Source organism: Achroia grisella, unplaced genomic scaffold, assembly GCF_030625045.1.
Source record: "Achroia grisella isolate CSIRO2021 unplaced genomic scaffold, CSIRO_AGI_Agris_v1 utg970, whole genome shotgun sequence".
Lineage (NCBI taxonomy): Eukaryota > Metazoa > Arthropoda > Insecta > Lepidoptera > Pyralidae > Achroia > Achroia grisella.
This window is the reverse complement of record NW_026713076.1, coordinates 890106-907322: the sequence shown is the minus strand read 5'-3', so window position 1 is coordinate 907322 and position 17217 is coordinate 890106. Positions and strand designations below refer to the sequence as shown.

Genomic DNA, 17217 nt, shown 5'->3' with positions numbered 1-17217 from the left:
GCAATCCTGAGATCAATCAACCAATGCATGTGCCCACCTGTCGAATGGGACTAGGAATTACCTGTCACTTGATTTTGGTGTATTTTTTAGTTGAGTAATATAAATAGGTAGGTCTCTAAATAGTTTCAGTCCAGGTTCCCCACAAATTCATGAACCGCCCCTGTGTATATTATTATTAGGTAAGTAAACATACTTTATTTTCTAATAAAACCTTTACTCTTCAATAGAAAGATACAAGTTAAATCACACTAAAACATTATCTAATTTGTTCTATATCACTTATTTACATGTGTAAATACAATTACTCTATCATAAGTTTTAAGAATACAAGAGAAAAGAAAATAATAGTGACAATGTTCACTATTAATTTTACTTTCTATTAGTGATTACTACTTTTTTTTGTATTCATTGATCAAAATTTATAATAATGAATTTTACTCATGGAATAGTCCTAATATTTCTTTAAATGGAATGAACATTACAAATGTAGTGGAATAAAAATTTTCTTCAAAACTCTGATTTCTTAGTTTTCTTAATGAAACCTCTGCTCTGAAGCAGCTCGTTACACTCCTGCCGACTGAGGTGGGACAGAGCGAGCCGTTCCAGTTCAACATCGCCTTCTCCGAGCAGGACCACTTCCGGTGCGGCGCCCGTTATAAATTTCACCTCCAGCCGCTCGTAGGATGGGGCGTCATCCATCACGAATTTCTTTACTTCGGGCAAGCGGTTTAATGAACATCCTCTGCAACTCTACAATGAGATATTAGTTTTAGACCTAGTTTATGTTTGGTAAATTTCGTATTGTTTTGTATAATACAATACTGTACCTCGATTCTAGCTGAGAGAATGTCTGAATTTTCATACGCTAAGGCACCAGCAGCAAATATTACACAGCTAAATATGAAGATAATTTTCATTTTGATAAGCTTTTGGTGGTCTGATGCATATATTTAAGTACAAAATAAGGTATGGTTGATGGGTGTTTCCGTATTTTCGAAATATACACAAAATATGACGTACTATGTGAAATACACTCAATCCCAAAGTGATTTAAAGTAAATTATAGAAATCTTATTAGCAATTTCTCTATATCAAAATCTAAAATTATTTATATTAAACATAGAGTATATTCAGAAAAAAGCAATAATCTACTCTGTAAACTACATATCAAACAATGTCTCGTAACGTTTTTGTCAATGTCATATAACGATTACGTCAATTTCTTGTAATGTAAGTAAAAAAAAACTTTTTTGTTTGTATAATTCAAGGAGCATGTACAGTGTATTGTGCATATTGGTGCATATGTAAAACTTTAACTTTTTACTAAATTTTGTGTAATCAGTATGTCTACTTTGGTGTCTACATATATGTATAGTTAAAAAATTTTGTATTTGATTGTATAAAGATATACATTTGTTTATTGAATGTTGTGAACTGTTGACTTGAAATAATGGAACCTAGACACAAAGATGCAATACAAAGAAACTTTACATCGTTGCTGGCGCAAACTGACCTAAACGTAATGGTCTCAGCGCTATACGAGAAAGGGGTTTTTACCGAACAAATGATAGAACAATACAAGGTAAGTTTATCTCACTAAATTACTATTCTGTATATCATTCAGATTTAGCCGTATCAAATCGCGGCTGAAGTAGTTAATATCATTATAAAAAAAAAGTGGTGTAATAAAAACAATAGAGAAACAAATAAAATTCATAAAAAAGTCATTCATGAGTGTAGTTGCTATTTTGTTTACCTTGAAAGGCAAATAATCTGGCGACTCACTTGATAGTAAGTGGCACCCGTTGCTTATCACATGAACACCAACATAAAATTTACCATAAGATGGACCGTATGGTTATTTGCCACCATAGCAGTGTTAAAAAAATATATGTGAAGCTTGTAACCCTCATTCCTGTTATTTTGGTGGACTAAGTTGGACTTAGTGGTATTCATCCTCTTATTATCAACAAAAAGTGAGCATAGACTTTAAAACAGAAACATCAATGAATATAAATAATTTGTAGTTATACTCATGAACTGGTGTTGATAACTGTAACTCATTTATTTTTTTACTCATGTAACTATTTTTCTATATATGTCAACTTTGCCATTTGGCAGTTTGTAATAAAAAATTGTTAAAAATGTAATTTTGAACAACATTAGTAAGTAATAAAAGAGCAATATGCAGGTTTCTTATCATTCCTCTTACTATGAGTCAGCATTCCAAATAAGTAGTAGAATAAATAAATATGACTATTAAAAAGTGCTTATATAAAGTTTATTTGAATAAAGATTATTTATATTTCTTATCATTCCTATGTGATGAGTGAGCATTCCAAATAAGTGGTAATATAAAAAAATATGATAATAAATTAATTTGAATAATGAATATTACCATTTCTGTGGTGTGGAAGTAGGTGATGAATTTTCTCTTAGTATGATTCAACTAGATATTTAATGGTTTTTTTTTGTATAATTGTATTTTACAGAATGTAAATAAAGAAAGCAAACGCAACTTTTACTTCCACCTAATGCGACGAGGACCAAATGCATTCCGTCATCTACTCGACACACTGTGGGAGATCGGCCTCTGGTCGTTGGTCCGTGAACTCGACCCTGATGGGGAATTCCACCAGTACTCATCAAACTCACACAATACAAGTAAGAAGAATACATTTTAAAAAATGAGATTTACAAGTTACATTTAATGTGTAACTTAAGTATACATTTTAACATTAATCGCCACAATAATGTCAGAAAAAAAATCACATGAGCCATGGTAACTTTATTGGATAATTTAAGTTAAAAATTTATCAAGGAAACTTAATGTATCACAGATTTATTTTTTTGCCAAAATTCCTGGAAAAATTCTTTTTTTTATGTCACACATATATGACTGACATGGCCCTATATTAAAACTTTTAGTTTGTATGTTGTGTTTAGTTTGTAACTTTTATTTTTATTATTTATATATTTTCCCATTCTGAGCATTTATAAGTTTAAGATGTCTATCTCTGATATGATAGATCTCTTAACTAATGAACCAATTTTGATTCATCTTTTTTGTCCCATATGGTCAGCAGGTGCTATAGTTTTGACTATAATTTGTATACCTGTTCAAGTGTTTTCATATATTAACTCATATTCTAGTTGATAATGATTTCAGTAAGTTATTATATTAAGGACTTATTATATTTCTAATTTATACTATCTAACATAGACATCTAGAGTAGCTGACTGTTTCAAATGTGAAGAAATTAAAGAAAAATGTTGTAAGCAACAATATAATAATTGTGTGTGTCTTTTATTATCTCCCTCAATATAACTTTATATCAAAAAAGTCAAATATGTAGAGTACTTAAATATAATCATTCGATATAAGCCTCAATACAAACATTCATATTAAAAAAACATTATTCTAAATCTAAACGTGTTTTAATCCATAACATTGCTAAAGTTAGCTAGTCTTTACTAGTGAAACCTCTTTCATCAATGAATCTAAAATGCTTACTAATAGAAAATATCTGTATATTTTATTGATATGATTTTTACGTAAAAACTAAAAACGTATTTTTATCTTCAGAGACTGAAGCAAATGACGAAAGCTCATATATCAGTATAAGAGAAGAAAGAAAACAAAAAGAGAACAACAGAAGAAGTAAGTAGAGAATTATTGCATCCCGAAATATCTAGGAAAGTATTTTTATGTATCAAGACATGTACATTTTGTTATATATGGGCACCAACTAAATTGTGCCTGCTTGTTTGAATCATTTTTCTATTAATTGTATATAACTTGTTGAAGTAGAATTAAATGGCTTTAAACAATATTATTATAGTTTTAATTTGAACAATATTTATTTTGAAATATCAAAAATGAAGAATAGAACTTCTAATCAGCGAATAGAACATTATGAGTTAACTGCACATTCAGAGTGTATTCATTATATAGTCACAGCAAGTTTGGTGCGCACACACCATGAGCTCGATCATACCCACTGTGAGTTCGTTGAGTGCTAATTGCGAATATATAATGCTTTTATATAATTACCTGTCACTAAATTACAAATTGTATAATTATATAGGTATATATAAATAGCTACATTTCAAGCATGCATGCAATGTTTAACAAAACTATAGCATTGTGTATATTGGTATATTATATGTAATAATGCATTTTTTTTAATGAGTGTTCTACTTTTAACTGTATCAAATCTACTTCATTGTATTTTTTTAGATCTCCCTATTACAGATGATACGCAACCTCAGGCGCCTGTTCAACCGGCACCCACTATCGCGCCTTCACCTGCACCCGTCTTTGCAGACCCGCCATTTGAAGTCAAGAAGTCTACAAAATTCATTGATGATGATGGCAAAGGTTAATATTATTATTTGTAATTATTAAAACTTATTGTACTTACTATAATAATAATAATATAATAATCTCAGGACAATTCACACAGCGCCATCTAGACCCAAGTTAAGCTTGTTAAAACTTGTGTTATGGGTACTAGATAATTGATACATATACATACATTTTTTTGTAAGTACATACATATTATACATAGAAAACACCCAGACAGATACAAACAATCATACTCATGAATACAAGTGTTTAAAGCGGTGCGAGGACTCGAAACCGCGACCAACAGTTGTAAAGTGGTGTGCTAGACCGCTAGACCACCGAGGTCGTCGACTTACTAATTTGTACTTACATGAAGGCTTATATTTTATTTATTATTACTACTATTACTTAAACAAACTTAAAATATGTTTTTTTTTAATATATAATAATAACTGTTATTATACACTTGTAATCTTTGATTATTCAAGTATTTAGATAGATTAGGAAATTCTAGAGAAATGTGCCATTTATTTTCTTTACTTTATAATAACATTTCATATTATAATTATTGTATTATTTCTTCCTATTTATCGACTCTCAAACACACGCTGTTCACAGCTTAATGGCTTCATGACGCCAGCAGTGTGCGCGAGAGACGACATAATACTTCCTTCTCTTTCCCACATATACTAAATATGGTATAACCTCTCGAAACTGCTAAATGTTTTAAACATAAATATATTTTCCAGGCTTCCAAGTATACCCAATGTCGGGCGGTCTACGCGTGATGCTGATCTTCACATACAACGAGTTCAAAAGCAACATAGAGGACAAGCGGCCGGGCGCCGACATCGACTGTCACAACCTCAAGTACCTGTTCAAGGAGCTCGACTTCAAGGTCCTCGCGTACCCCAATCTCACGTACAAGGTACTTCTATTTTACTTTAATTTAAAGAAACCTTTATTCTGCACTTTCATTTTTTTTATACTATGACGCCAGCAGTTAGTTGTTCTAATTATTACAAAATATAATAGATTTATTTTGGTTACAAATTAGAATTGTTAATTATTATTGTATTTATTTTAATTATTAAATTTTATCCTCCAGTACAGAGGTACAAAAAATTTAATAGAAAAATTACAGAAATATAACAGACAGAGAATTGTCTTAGTCTCAAGCTAAGTATAACTTATGTTATGGGTACTAGACAACTGATATGAATATATATTTTTTTGGAAATATGCACATAATAAACATAGAAACCATTCAGAGTAATACAAAAGTTCGTACCATTTGAGGAATCGAACTCGTGATCATCGGCAGTAAAGCGGTACGCTAAACCGCGAGTCTAGACCTGATATCATCATCATCTGCCTCTTCCTTATCCCATTTATTTGTGGTCGTCGTAATATGGTTTTCTCTTCCATTCATCCCTGTTCGCAGTCATCTCGTTATTTACTCCCTTTCTCACCATCTCTTTCACGCAGTCCATCCATCTCTTTTTCGGTCATCCTCCACCGTGTTAATAGTCAGTAGTAAGTAATTAGAGAAGGTTCTGTGACTGATAGGAGTCTGGAGTAAGTTACTAGAGAGGCTGTGTGACTGAATCAGAGTCGAGAGTAAGTAATTAGTTGGGTGTAAGTAAGTTTAATTTAAATTTAATTTAGTAATGCTATTGGTGAAGATTTTTAATTGGCATAGGACAAATGGACAAAGTAAAATCACATCGTTAGTCTTTCTAAAATCTATACATCTATACATATAAAGAAAATTTGAGTGTCTGTTTGTAATATTGAAATAACCGTTTTTTATTACATGCATATGAATATAAATATGGTAAATACACCAAAATAACATTTTTTACAATTGTTATCTGTCTGTCTGCCTGTCTGTTTGTTCCGGCTAATCTCTGAAATGGCTGGACCGATTTTGACGGGACTTTCTTTGGCAGGTAGCTGATGTAATAAAGAGTAACTTAGGCTACTTTTATTTTAGAAAAATAAAGTTATTCCACGCGGACGAAGTCGCGTGGTCAGCTAGTAAATAAATAAAAGTTGAGGGGTGTGTGGTGCGGTGCGGTGCAGGAGACGCTGGCGCGGCTGGAGGGCATGGCGTGCAGCCTGGCGGGCGCGGAGTGCGTGTTCGTGGTGGTGTCGTCGCACGGGTACGCGCGCCCGGGCTCCGTCGACATCGACTTCCGCGTCAGCGACGGCGGACTCATGTCCTTCCAGCGGTTCGTCGACTACTTCAACAACAACGCGCTGCCAAACCTGCACAAGGTGCCCAAGGTCTTCATATTCCAGACCTGCAGGTATGTTATAGTAATGTATGAACTAAAGAAACTTATTACAAATTTGGTAATGACATATCGTAATTTCAATAATCTAAATTAAATATTGTAATGGGTGAAAACTGTGATTGGTACAGTTCATGCTGTAAATACTATAAATGACGTAGTGGAGTAACTTGAAATAGTCGTGATCGCTATAAAGTTCAAACTTGTGGCTTCGTGGTGGGCGGGTCGACGTGCTCCCAAAAGTCTAATATGGTTGAGTGCAATGATGGCTGGCTCATCCGTCATACTCGTGAACGGGTGCTGCTTGTGAGGATTGGTCTGTTCAGGTTGCGAACACTGATTATATGTTTTGTTCTTTTGCAATAGCATATGCTGGTGGTCACTCTATTCTCGCAAATATGAGTTTAAATGAATCCGTATTATTGTACATATGTACAACATTTATTTAAAATAAAAAAAAATACGGAAATGAGTTTTTTGTGAGTTCTTCTCATTTCGAAATCATTCCGAACTGACGGTAGATTTGACTTATCATAAGAGTCTACATGAATAAAGATATTTTGAATTTGAATTTGTATAAGAAAATTTACAGAAAAATTGTAATTTGTAGGGCTCCTGGTCATGAGAATATTTTAACTCTTTATATTGGGGGGGAAGGGAATTGTTAGTAATCTGAACTCATTGCTAGCAATGTACCATATCAGGTTGACCTCCACGCGGATGCCCCTGGAAACCATCGTTAAATTCCTCGTGAATGTCACAATGGGCTAACTGAACTGATCTCATGCTCATCTTATCATCCTCCACTGGTGGCCGCCAGCGTAAACCGTTAGCGCAGGCGGGGGCACCGTTCCATTATCGTCATTTAAAACCCTTTATATTGTAAAACCTATGAACATCTACAAGAACAATTACAGAAAAATTGTAATTTCCATGCCTCCTGATTATGAGAATATTTTAACTCTTTATATTGTAAAACCTACACTGTAAAGCAAAACAAATAAATTCTCTATCCACCTATACCATAAATAAAACAAATACAAATACAAAAAACTGTTATCTTGACCAAAATAGTATAGAATTAATCATATCATAACCCAAAAAACCAGTTAAAATTTTGTTTTCGAAGTTGTCTACAAATGGAGTCAAGAGATACAGATAAAAATAAATTCTTTTTTTTAGGTTATGATATGATTAATTCTATATTATTTTGGTCAAGATAACAGTTTTTTGTAGTCATATTTATTGTGTATTATATATTCAAATTCAAGTGCAGTAATTTATGTAGGATATTTTTGTCCCTTATGCATGATTTTTTTTATAAAATTTATTTTCTATCACATTAAGAAATACAGTTTTATCAGTTATAGTACTTACTTTATTTGCCACTACAAGTCATAGTACTATATGACACTTTTTTAGGAAAGATTTTAGAAATGATTGTGAGGGTCACACACTTTGATACTTTTCATTACAATATTATCGAGCACTATCGAACATGAACTATTGAGCCCCTAGGCCGGTCAGTTTTCACTTTCCCTTGCTCCTACTACGTCACGTGCGTACCTTTTTAATTAGACAATTAAAGTTCCTTGTAATATAATAATTCCTAATATTAAATATAATAATTCACAGTCCACTATTTATTTTATTTTTTGAGTCACCAACAATATTAACTTTCAAATGTCTTTCGGCCTTTTAAAGATTTATAAATATAATAAATGTATTGTAACGTTCGCAGGGGATCGAAGGAAGATATGCCGCCGCTGCCGAAGCACATCTCCCTGCCGGAGCCGGACGGCACGTGCGCGGCGGACACGCCGGACGCCGTGCCGGACGGGCGTCCGGGCCGCGCCGCCGCCGCCGCGCCCGCGCACTCCTCGCGCGTCTACTCCGACATACTCATCGCGCACTCCACCGTGCCCGGTCACTATTTACAATACTTTTTTTTCGGACTACTCTAATGCTGTTGGCCGCAGCTGGCCTTTACAGCTTCACCGGACGTTAGGGGGCGAGTGCAGATGGCACTCCAAATGCGCGGAAGGACTTATGGAGTGGCTGAAGGCCAGCTCCTGCCTGACGGATACGACTTTAGTCTGAGGGCACCACTAGGGGTTCGAACCTCGGCTCAGGCCGTCGTAATATCGATCCCCGTTTGAATTGGACGGGGGATCGATCGGAGGGGCGTCCGGGGTTGCCGGTGTGGAGCGCCCGGTTGCTTGCGCGATATGGTGTGTTGGGGGTCGTCGTCTTCGCCGGCGAGGACGGTATCGTGTGTGTGTAAAAGTGGTTACAATATTATACATCTCCCTGTCGGGGACGGACGGCACGTGAACACCTGATGCACCGGACTTCGTACCCGGTCACAGTTCATAATACAATATGTCTATATTACTAACTCATCTTGCTTGATTGTGGGCTTCGGAGATTTGATGCCACATATAGTTATTTACATACAGTCTGTTACATAAGAGCGTAGTCATAGCCATCTGTAAAAAAACGTAGTTTGTAGGATAATATCAAAGTTTCACACTAGTCAGATTTACTTTAAATAAGCTTATTTTAGAATTACACGTAACTAAAAACTCGATTTAAACCAAATAATGGACCTACCTTAAGCTCATTAGTATTAACAGTCCAAGACACTATACATTTTTTAAATATAACAAAGCAAATAAATAAATTTTTAAATATATAAAAGCAAGACATTAACTTATAATGTATTTTCATAATAGAATAAATTCAATTCTAAATTTTCAAATTCAAAATGTCTTTATTCATGTAGGTTTAGTACAGACTCTTATGATATGTCAAATGTGCCGTCAGTTCGGAATGATTTCGAGACGAGAAGAACTGAGGCGACACGAAAATCAGCTCGTATTTACTGTAATATTAGAGTAAGTCGAGTAAAGCGGAATGAAATATTTAAGGTAAAATTTCAGTTGAAAATATTACTATCTCCCCTTGTGAGGGGAGGCGTAAAGTCTCTGAATAGAGGTAGAATGTATACTGAAGAATACATACATCATCAATATTGATAATTATTTATATAATCATCATCATCATCATCATCATCATCGCAGCCCGGAACACGTCCACTGCTGGACATAGGCCTCCCCCCGATCTCCACGACGATCGGTCCTGCGCTGCTCGCATCCAATGCCTTCCTTGACCAGATCGTCGGTCCACCTTGCTGGAGGCCTTCCCACGCTGCGTCTTCCGGTCCGTCGTCGCCACTTGAGGACTTTACTGCCCCAACGGCCATCTGTCCTACGAGCTATGTGCCGTGCCCATTGCCACTTCAGAGTCGCAATTCTTCGGGCTATGTCGGTCACTCTGGTTCTTCTGCGGATCTCCTCATTTCTGATTCGATCACGCAGATTTATATAAATAATTAATCTGTATTAATGGCTATTAAATATTTATTAATTATTATAATGATTTGAACAGGTTACGTGTCCCGGCGGAACCCGGATAAGGGCTCGTGGTACATCCAGACGCTGTGCGACGTATTCGCGGAGAAGGCGGCTGACCACCACGTGGAGGAGCTGTTCACGTTGGTGGACATCCGAATGGACCAAATGCACAAGTACCAGACCTCTTCGGTGGACAAGTGGGGCTTCAACAAGCGGCTCTACCTGCACCCCGGACTCAACCACAGGGACCGGACGCAGTGACGTGCAATATGTGTATTAAGGGCCATAGACGAATGAAGTCACGGCCATAAAGTAATTTTGTGATTATGGATACTATCTGTCTCCCCCCCCCCCGTTCTTGTTACAGTTAGTTAAATTTGAAACGAGACCCCCCCTCTTTTTGTGAACAGAACGTCAAAACATGTATATTGTACTTTAGTACATTATTAATATATAAAATAAAACTATCAAAATGGTGCTTTTAACCACTTTCAATAAACGAATTGTTAATAACAATGTTACGAAGTTAGATCCGAGGATTCACTTTAATATGTCCAGGGTTCATTGTGTATTTTTTATGGATAATAATGGTGCACTCATTACGCTGACGGTTTACGCTGGCGGGGTACCAGTGGAGGAGGATAAGATGAGCATGAGGTCAAGTCAGTTAGGTTTCCACGAGGAAGGCTTGATATCTTTGCCAGCAATGTACTGTCAGCATGGAGGTCAACCTGACGTAGTACATTCCTACCAAAGATTCCACTTTGATAAGAATCTCCTTTCCTCCTTTATGGGCTATTACTCTAGCACTGTATAGATCAATTATATTCACTCTTTTTCTTAGAGTTCGCTGCCTAGACCCGTCAGGGACGAGAATTTAGGGATATTGTTAGAAACTATGGTTTTTATCTACTCAGGATGCAGTGTGTACTTTCCAAGACATATTTCGTTTATGCTTGAGTGGGCTACAACCACGTACGATGTGTAGAAGCTTTTGCGTAACGGATTCGTCAACAGATCTTATTTGGCAAATTTGCATTAATTCATGAAGGTTAACAGTTGCTGATAAGAATTGTTGTACGGTTTGCAACTGCCGCTGTAAATACATACAGTCAAGTTCCAATGTTAGTAATGTGTTAGTAATGTACCATGTCAGATTACCATCCATCGTGATAAATTTCTGGTCAATTTGTCACGATGTGCTAATACCAGTGCTGTACCATTCCGTTATCATGCCTAGAAAAAAGGTCCCAGGGGATAGTACGACTGGATTGGTTTGTTAGCCAAAACAGTATGCGATATAGCACATTTAAGAACATAATAAAAATATATAGGTATGTAAATATACCACATTTGTACTGCATTCAATCTTATACGCAGTAGGTATGTTATAGTCTCAATTTTTTTTATAATGTATTTTTTCTAACATCTCTATGATTACATTATATGAATGGGGATGGATGTAAAGGGAGGGGACGCCCTAAGAAAAGATGGATGAATTGTGTGAAAGATGATATGAATAATAGAAGAGTATGTTTAGATATGACGACCGATACAGAGCAGTGGAAGAGAATGACATTCTGCGCCGACCACAAATAATGGGATAAAGGCAAGGCAATGATGATCTCTATGATTACATTTTTTGTCTTAACTTTTTTATAGTAGATATTCCTGAAACCAATATCTAACAGTCCCATATTAACTATTAAAGTGTGTATACCTATTCTGAAAAAGCTATTTTCTAATTTGAAACTGAACAAGACACGCCAACTTTCTACGCCAAAGGTTTTGCCAAACACACTTTAATAGTTAATATGGGACTGTTAGATATTTCACGTAAATACAAGTGAATAAGTTAAGTATTTACCGATCCACCATTTTGTAGATTATATTTTTTTGTATAATTTAAGAGATTTATATTCAAGCTATAAGTATTTTATAAGCATTCCTTTTATAGAACTTTATGTAAATAGCTTAAAAATTGTTGTAAATTAATTGGACGAGACAAGCAATAAGTGGTTCATTTGTAAAGACAGTATTATTTACATTTATCTTGTGTTGTCGAGAATAGTATATTTCAATATAAGTGCGTTATAATAGTTATAACACACGAGGCGTAATTTCAGTCAGAGTGAAGGCGAGTACGTAATAAAGCCGAGTATGTTAAATACGCACGTATATCGTATGATGTTTTTCAACATACTAGATGTTACAAATATAAATAATGTTTATTCAAAAAAACTTAATATAAGCACTTTTGAATAAACACATTTTTTTTTATTCTACCGCTCATTCGGATTGCAGACTCATCACTAGAAGAATGAGCAAGAAACTTGTGTGTTGCTCTTTTAAATAAACTCATCCAAAAGACTTTAATGCATCTTTTGCTTTCCCGCCGTTTTACTTTTTTTTTTTTAATAAGTGTGAATAAGTCCGAGGTTGATGGAAGAAAAATACTTTTTTTAACAATATAATTTCTGTGTATTTCCCACCATATTTTATTCAAGAATACATATTTTCTTTTTATAATTATATGGCAACGAAATAACCATATACAGCCTAAACATACCGCCCACCATGGACACACTGATGTGTCCATACTCTAATGACAAACAGATAATTTTTTATACAACAAATATAATATATTGATCAGAACCCAAAGAATTTCATTAGCTTACCTTGAACATACATTATATTACATTTGAACTATGTACTTAAAACAGTTGTATAATTTTATTAACAACAAATATGAAATTAAAACCTTATATATATACCTATTTGTCTGTGACCGGAAGAATGCACAACTTAGATTTTGTCCAGATTATTAGAATCCACGCAGATCCGAACGAACTAATATTTAGATTAAATATAAATTTCTATAATTTGTGCAGATCTTTGTTCATGTTTTGTCATATATACAGATGTGTATCAGATATCATTCTCAGTGAGCAATGCTTTCAGAAGCTTCGTACTATTATATTAAATCATTTTTATATATGAATACTCAGAAAAGAACTGCATCAAAATATATTCCCGGTAAGTAAACTATATTATATTTAATTTTTACACATATGATATTTAATGCTAACCCTTTAAACATAAAACCTTTCTTATTCCTTAATTATATTATTGCTTTTAATTAATTAATTATTCTGAACTGCTTAATAATTTTTAATATGGTGCTAATTATTTCTAGTTGATCTTTCTAATTTTTTTTTTTTTTTTAGCATGGATCTACACATGACTACATACAAGGTAAGTATACTCTTTTACATATATTTTTCTCTACTTTAGTGGTCTCTCTTTATACGACGTTTTCTGTATTTAGTGTACATATTCTCATACATAACTTCATTATACTTTTGTTTAAACTTTTTGTTTTTATGTACCTTTAATTCTAATAATGTATATTCCTTTGCAGATAAATTATTCCTGACATCTGGATGGACATAACAATGCACTGGCGTACTATGTGAAGATAATGACTTATATGTATTTGTAACACCAGATATTATCCAACCAAATACAGTTGATTGAGCTACTAAACAACCTTGTTTACTTTTCTTTAACCCTTCATTTATTACTGTACTGTAAACATTAGCACCCAACAAGATATCAACTGTGCTAGGTATGTGATATTGTGGATCTGCTAAGTCTGAAATCGCTATATTATCCCATTCAATAGGAGTTACTCGAGTTACGGGCAGGATATTCGTTACAGATTTCAAAACATAAGCCGTAATCTCTGTCTCAAAAGTAGAATCGATAATGGACTGTATCTTTATATTAACAACCGATTTTGACTTCGTACTCTCTTCTCCACCGACTCCGTGAATAATACTATTCGTCGGAACTGTTTTTAAACCAAGGAGCTGAACCGTAGCCTCCGTTATGAAACATGCCTCTGAACCTTGATCTAATAAGGCTCTTATGACCTGATGTTTCCCATTTTCCGACTCAGCCTTTACCAGAGCTGTGGCTAATAATGTAGTTTTATCCGATCCCCCTGTCGTAAAATAAGACACAACAGGTGTAGATTGTTGTTCCCCTTGTAATTCCGATTTTAAACCTGCCGATGTTTCTTTTTTAATTGACTCTGTTTTACAAAATTGTTGAATTGATCCTGACTTATTATTATATATCCGTGGATGTAATAGAGAATGATGTCGTCCCTTGCATATGCGACATCTGGCGGTGTTTTTACAGTATTTAGCAATATGATTAAAACCCAGACAAATAAAGCATATACCATTTTTGTGAACAAAATCCCGTCTAGCATCGGTATCGGTCGCTGCAAACTTTTTACAAAAACCTATTTTATGAGAACCGCAACAATATTGACAACTAAATGGTATACTCTTCCGATCATCAGTTGTATTAACATTAACCGTATGACATTTGATTGATTTACTGACATTACATTCTAGAAACTCTAGTGCTCTAAATCGACTAGTAAGGAATTCCTTAAATTGACAAAATGTTGGTAAACCGTCTGAATTAATACTGTTCGCAATATTAAATTCCCACTGCCTTTTTGTTTCCGGATCTAATTTTAATGATATAATGTGAATAACTAATACGTCCCAATTTGTAACATCAATTCCTAAACTTAATAATGCCTCTAAACACTCTGTTGTTGTATCTATTAAATCTCTTATTCCAGAAGCAGACTCCGTAGAACAATTTCTCTGACTAATTAATCTTTTAAGAATAAGATGTGATAAATATTTTTTATTATTGTAGCGTTCCTCCAAAAGTGACCAACATCTACTATAATTAACGCCTGCAATTGGTATATGTCGCAATAATTGCTCGGCTTCGCCAGACAAATATCCCTTCAAGTAATGCAACTTTTCTACATTGTTTAAATTGTTGTTAAAATGCACTAGTGACAGAAATAAGTCCCTAAAACTAGTCCATTCCAAGTAATTCCCTGAGAAAATAGGAATGTTGATCTGAGGAAGACGTATTTGATATGACTTAGCACTAGAATTGATTACATTTGTTTCATCATTCGTTTCAAATTTACATAAAATTAATTTTAAATCACTCTTATACTCTAAATACAATTCTTCCGTATTATAATAAATCTCGTCAGTTACATAGTTTGACCTATTTAATTTCTCTGAGTCACTACAACGTATGAGTTCCTTGTGACCAGAAAAGAATTCAAGCCATAAAGACTCAACACTTTCAAGCCGCGTTTCAATATACTCCTTAGTAAGCCTATCGTTAGAACTCTGTTTAAATTTATCTTTATTTTTATTTATTCTCAAATGTAAATCGTATTGACATTTAATAATTGAATCCATTTTTGTACTCATAGGAATTAAATAAAATGAACTAATAATAAATTTCTAATAAAATGTACAAATATTAAAATTCGAATGGCGCGTTCTTTGAATTTCGAACTACATAAGTGACGCCACAAAATTTATAATCCAACAAAATTAAAATGTCCACAATACATAGGTAATTATAATACTACAAAATTAAAAATCCGCAACTAATTAATATTTTTTAACAAATATGTTTTTAATCTTCTATTGTGTGTAAAATATGACGATTTTCTAAATTCTTTCTTCTCCAAAATTTACTATCCGTTTTATTTCAATATAAGGAAATGTAATGTACTCACAAATTGCGCACCGCATACACCACAACACTTTAATATTATTTGACTCCAATTTCACCGTTTTTCCATGCACATCATGCTTGGTTCCGTGGTTGCCTTCAACCTCGACCTTGATCCGCTCGTACGTTACTCCTCCGCGAGTTACAACCCGGTTCCTCCACTGCTTTAACGTCCAGCCTTGACGCTTTGCTAATGGAATGTTCTAGACAACGTCCCGCTGCCTAGTGTAACGTAGCAAGTGATAGTTAATATTTCCAAAAAACTATCTGAAAACCTGAACAATTTGTTTGTGTTCCAATCCGGCTCGTTTAGACCAATGAATAAGTCCGAGGTTGATGGAATAAAAATACTTTTTTTAACAATATAATTTCTGTGTATTTCCCACCATATTTTATTCAAGAATACATATTTTCTTTTTATAATTATATGGCAACGAAATAACCATATACAGCCTAAACAAAGTGCTCTACCTAATGGCTGGAATAATGCAAAGATTACTTCGAAATTTGATAAAAAAAAAGTAGCAAATAATGTGATTATGGAATATAACTTCATTATTTGCGTTTGTAACGAACACGTATTTTATAAGCTGGTTTATATATCGAAAACCGGTGAAATTAAATCTACTTTACGAGCGAGTGTGTTGAAGATGCGATATACACATATCGCTGATAAAATGCCAAAGGGCCACAACGCAAATAAACTGAAACGATTTTTTTCCAAAAACGGTATCTAAATCGTTATTTTTATATTAAAAAAAGACACCCATGATTCTAGAGCTGACACATAGATATACCACTTATAGATTTGTAAAAAAAGTAAAAATATCACTGAAAATTTTGATGAGTTTTCTTACAGGGCCGCACCGCCCCTATGTGCGAAGTGCCGCACACAGGCGCTAAGGAATAGGGACGCCGCCCGCCCCTATCCTGTTTTTTTTAGTTGAAGCCAACAAAAGTAGCAAAAACTATATCAGACTTTATACCATCTATTAAAGATATTTATTGAATTATTGTTTTCTATTTTTAATTAATTAAACTCAATAGCATAAACTATGGCAAATAGCAACACCTACTTTTAGAATAGGTTTCGCACACACGCTGTATGGGGTCGGCGCGCCCCTGCTGTCTTGTAAAATTTACCGTTTGCGTCAACTCATGTGGCCCTTTGGAGTTTCATCAGCGATATATGTCAGTGCAAAATTGTGAACTGTGTTTTTTATAGATATAAACTAACAAAAATTAATATGTAATATTGTAAGTAGCATATATACACATACTTATAAAATGTACAGTTTATCGACAGTTTACAATCTCACTAGACTAGAATCATTGTAATATATTTTAACGAATTACGTGTTATTTCAATACTTAATGGATTTACATTATTTTGTTTAATTCCACTACCTATTGTTTTCCTACATCGCATTTAATGTTTGTCGCAATTTGATAGGAAACGTCGTAATGCTGGTCTGGATTCCGCACTAAAAAATTGTGTTCTGAGTAGGCGCAGTCTCCCTTT

General features: G+C 34.2%; 2 protein-coding genes across 3 annotated transcripts; one reads left to right on the top strand and one right to left on the bottom strand.

Annotated features, from left to right (window-relative positions):
* Positions 1 to 215: 215 nt before the first annotated feature.
* LOC131854117 (selenoprotein M-like) lies at positions 216 to 1121 on the bottom strand. The gene is made up of 2 exons (XM_059205245.1): positions 828 to 1121; positions 216 to 750 (listed from the first exon to the last, which is right to left on the bottom strand). The coding sequence occupies exons 1-2, from the start codon at positions 915 to 917 to the stop codon at positions 508 to 510; spliced, it is 333 nt and encodes a 110-aa protein (XP_059061228.1). The 5' UTR covers positions 918 to 1121; the 3' UTR covers positions 216 to 507.
* A 217-nt stretch (positions 1122 to 1338) lies between these two features.
* LOC131854112 (caspase Dronc) lies at positions 1339 to 11051 on the top strand. Of its 2 annotated transcripts, none has more exons than XM_059205239.1 (8): positions 1339 to 1582; positions 2493 to 2664; positions 3587 to 3661; positions 4256 to 4381; positions 5098 to 5276; positions 6434 to 6660; positions 8387 to 8571; positions 10096 to 11051. In XM_059205239.1, exons 1-8 carry the CDS (start codon positions 1451 to 1453, stop codon positions 10320 to 10322), a joined length of 1323 nt encoding a protein of 440 aa, XP_059061222.1. In that variant the 5' UTR covers positions 1339 to 1450; the 3' UTR covers positions 10323 to 11051. The 2 variants fall into 2 exon arrangements, with proteins under 2 accessions (XP_059061222.1, XP_059061221.1); XM_059205238.1 differs by having other exon boundaries at positions 4241 to 4381.
* Positions 11052 to 17217: the final 6166 nt, after the last annotated feature.